Source organism: Humulus lupulus, chromosome 6 (assembly GCF_963169125.1).
Source record: "Humulus lupulus chromosome 6, drHumLupu1.1, whole genome shotgun sequence".
Lineage (NCBI taxonomy): Eukaryota > Viridiplantae > Streptophyta > Magnoliopsida > Rosales > Cannabaceae > Humulus > Humulus lupulus.
In genome coordinates this window covers 180,604,385-180,608,117 of record NC_084798.1, presented here as the reverse complement: position 1 = coordinate 180,608,117, position 3,733 = coordinate 180,604,385, and the positions used below count along the sequence as shown (strand labels likewise).

At 30.0% G+C, this 3,733-nt stretch overlaps 1 protein-coding gene across 1 annotated transcript; it reads right to left on the bottom strand.

The window, feature by feature from the left end:
- Positions 1-2,099: 2,099 nt before the first annotated feature.
- On the bottom strand, positions 2,100-3,369 carry LOC133785702 (cysteine-rich receptor-like protein kinase 10). The gene is made up of 6 exons (XM_062224920.1): positions 3,153-3,369; positions 2,879-3,030; positions 2,645-2,743; positions 2,490-2,550; positions 2,340-2,405; positions 2,100-2,200 (listed from the first exon to the last, which is right to left on the bottom strand). Exons 1-6 carry the CDS (start codon positions 3,367-3,369, stop codon positions 2,100-2,102), a joined length of 696 nt encoding a protein of 231 aa, XP_062080904.1.
- Positions 3,370-3,733: the final 364 nt, after the last annotated feature.

Below are 3,733 nucleotides of genomic sequence, written 5' to 3'. Positions count from 1 at the left end.
TTTGTTTTTGTTATAATATTATGCTTGTGCAATATGTATACATTGCTGAATAATTAATTAGGTACGTGGTTGATTATAATTTGGATACAGATGTACGTATTATTCTACATACTTCATAGTCTAGGAAACAACCCTTTTTCATTAGAATTATCTCTTAACTTCATATCTTAATAATTAATATAATATGCCATTTTCCATCTTCCATTCTAGTGTTTTATCTAAATAGAAAATCTTGCATGTTTGTACTTTTGGTCTAACGTAAAACTTAGTGATTGTATATACTATTCTATTTCATAACTTTTATCTGTTTATGGTCATTTTGCCATTAACAAAAAAGAATCCACACATGAAGCTATTTGAGTCACTACTCTATACAATCACTTTTCAATCTAAATGATTGAAGACAACATTTCTTTATTTCACTTTCCAATAAAAGCTTCAGAGAGTTTTATTGAGTTAACTCTAATCTAAGTATAAAATTAGTTTTATACTTCTTTAAGGGTCCTTAGCTAAGTCCTACAATGTTGGCCACTGTAACATATTCAACAAATTTCATACAAGCTAACCATGGACCTAACCATGGACCTGACCACTGGACTTACTTCTCATTAGTTGAAATGATGGGAGAAAACTTATTTTAGTATCATGTAAAGAATTTCAACTTCAAATGTCTAGTCTTAGATGATTTTCTTACAATCTATCAGCTTTTGATTCTATAAAACTTTCATTTTGAACTCACAGGACAAGAAGTCATCAACTTTCAAATGGCCATAGCACCTGTTGGCTTCACCTTTAAAGCTTTTGGTTACAGAATAGCTCTGCCAGAATATGCTCCAGGGTATGTATCCCCAAATGAAAAATTGGGTTAAGTTTTGTGCTTTTGAAATATGGGGTTAATCTCACTTTAATCTCATTGTAGGTGGATTTACTTTTGGCTTCTTGTGCTCTTTTCATCATCAGTGAAGAAGCTTTAAATATCTGGGTCTGTCTTCTGTTCTGGTACTTCTGTTTCACAAGCTCAAGAAATTTTCTTGCTCCTTTTAGTAAAATTTGTGTGTTTCATGGTTCCATTGTACGTTTGAATTCTTATTTATAGTAAATGATTTAGGTTGGGGTGCCATAGGTTGACTAAATTTTGGAAATCATAACACATGTATTTGCTGTTGGTCCAAAAATAATATTATAATGAATGCTAACAATATGGACAATAATTACATTGTCATGATCTCAACAGTATTAATATGATCACACATTAGATATTATATAAAATTTAGTACTAAAATTGTGACATCTTTAGTTCACTTCTATGTACATACTAACAGGAAAAACCAATACCAGAATAATTAAGCATCTGAGTCACCCTTTCAACTCAGATAAATTCACCTATAAATGTTTGATACTTTGTAACTATTTTACATATTTTTGGGCTCTCTATAATTGATTATTAACGTATACATGCTGAACTTTAATTATGATGCACTATGTTTAAATATATAAATTTTTATATATAATGTTCATACTTTATATATATGTATTAGTTTTAAGTATTATTAATTAGAATATTGATGATTAATATATTGCTAAAAAAATAACATTGTTTATGTGGGGAAAGAACAAAAATCAGATTATAATATGTTGAAGTATAATTTGTATTATGAGTTTGAATTAGTAGTTTTCTATGAAGTTAATAAATAAATTAAAATAAAAAATTATGTTATATCTATGAAGTTAATAACTTGATCAAGTTATTGACAATGAAAGCTTATTTTGTCTTTAAGATTTCGTTCTTGTGGTTTTGTAGGCCACATAAACAATCAGTATAATACTTGCTTCTGGGAGCTTGTTAAATTTGGAAAAAGCAAAATCGAGGCTCAAAATATATTAAAGGTGCAACACTTGCTCACTCTGTTACCGTTTTTTTTTACAATATATTGTTTTATGTTTAAGAGCACAATAACTTACTGAGTCCCAACTATTGTGGCAGTATTAGCTTGACTTTCAGTTCCTGCAAAAATCCTTGCCATTTCAAAGTCTGAAATCTTGGGATTCATATTCAAATCAAGTAGTATGTTACTGGCTTTCAAGTCTCTGTGGATGATTCAAAGCCTAGAATCCTCATTAAGGTACAGAGTTCCTCTTGCTATTCCATTTAAAATATTAACCTGTGTGCTCCAATCTAGTTGTGCACATTTCCTTGAATCTAACCATCACAAGTGCGAGAAAAATGCAGTTTAGAGTAGGAAACATAACTATACATCTATAATTTAGTATGATGATACAAGGTCCTGAAATCAGAGGACTTCAGAGAAAAGAATGTATACAAATATTTATATTATTACCAAACAAAATGATGTCTATGCTGTTGGTTGGCAAGTATTCATACACAAGTATCTTTTCCTTTCCATCTACACAGAAACCCAAAAGCTTGACAAGATTGTAATGTTGAAGTTTCAATATCAGTAGAACATCATTAGTGAATTCTTCTTAACCTTGCTCAGAACATATTGAGAGCCTCTTCACTGTCACTTCCTCTCCATCTCTTAGTGCCCCCTGCAAATAACCATTTTGTTTTTGTGTAATCCTATATATGTTGACTTCTTTTTCAGATTGAAAAAAGATAATAAAGAAATACTTTATTAATTACCTTGTAAACAGGGCCAAAACCACCCTCTCCTAACTTGTTTGAATCAGAAGAGTTGTTAGTAGAAATTTTTATGGAAGCCAAATCAATGTATGGAAACTCCTAATCTGTTGAATCATCTCCATTGATGTTCTTATGAGAAATTTTCTAGAGATTTTCATTATTCCTTGAATAAGGAATCAAGCTGTCGATTAAGTAGAGAACAAAAATAAAAAATATAAAAGACAAGCAAGTTACTCTTGGATAAGCTTGAACAAAATCTTTATTACTCTTTTTGTGTCTTCTGTTAAGTGCATAATAGCAAGCATATGAACCAAGAACTACTATCACAAGACATGATATAACAACAGCTACCAATGAAAATTTCCATCTTTCATTTCTTCCATTATCTACAATTCAAATCAATCAGTTAGATAATATCTCTCTATTTCTTTTTCACATAAGTTAGTATGTAAAAGAAAAAAGAAAAAGAAGAAAAAAACAAGAATCTTCATGATGAATAATTAAGAACCTTCTCCATTTTTATTATTAGCCATAGAATCAGATTCACCCATATAAAACGCATACAACTCATATCTCAAGTAGCAGCTTTGACTAAGAAGTCTAACTCCAATTGAGTAATAATAAACATCCAAAATCTCTTCTGTGGCACTTCCAAGACATTTCTTATAGTCATCTGGGGACAAGTCTCTAGTGCATTGTACTAAAGCGTATACAGTATTATCCATATGTTGGAGGTTATACTGAAACAGACTAAATCAGTATAATAGCTTTTTGATACAAGGATAGTAGTTTTAGTTTCTTGTTCCCAGATGTTGTTTCTTAATATTTGAGTTGTTTAAAATATGGTTTGAGTTGCTCCTTTTTGGGCAAGTATTTTTTCTCTTTAGTTTTTGTTTTAGTGTGTTTTTGTCTCATCCCATTACACTCACTTTAGTTCTTTTTTCTCTGTCCTGGACTGGTTACATTTGTTGAGTTCATGCAAAAAAATTTCAAATTTCAACTATTCTTTGAAAAAGTGATTGTTTGTTAATCAAAATATCAAAAATGTATTGTTATGCTCAATATTTTTGTTTATGAATGTCCTAAAAT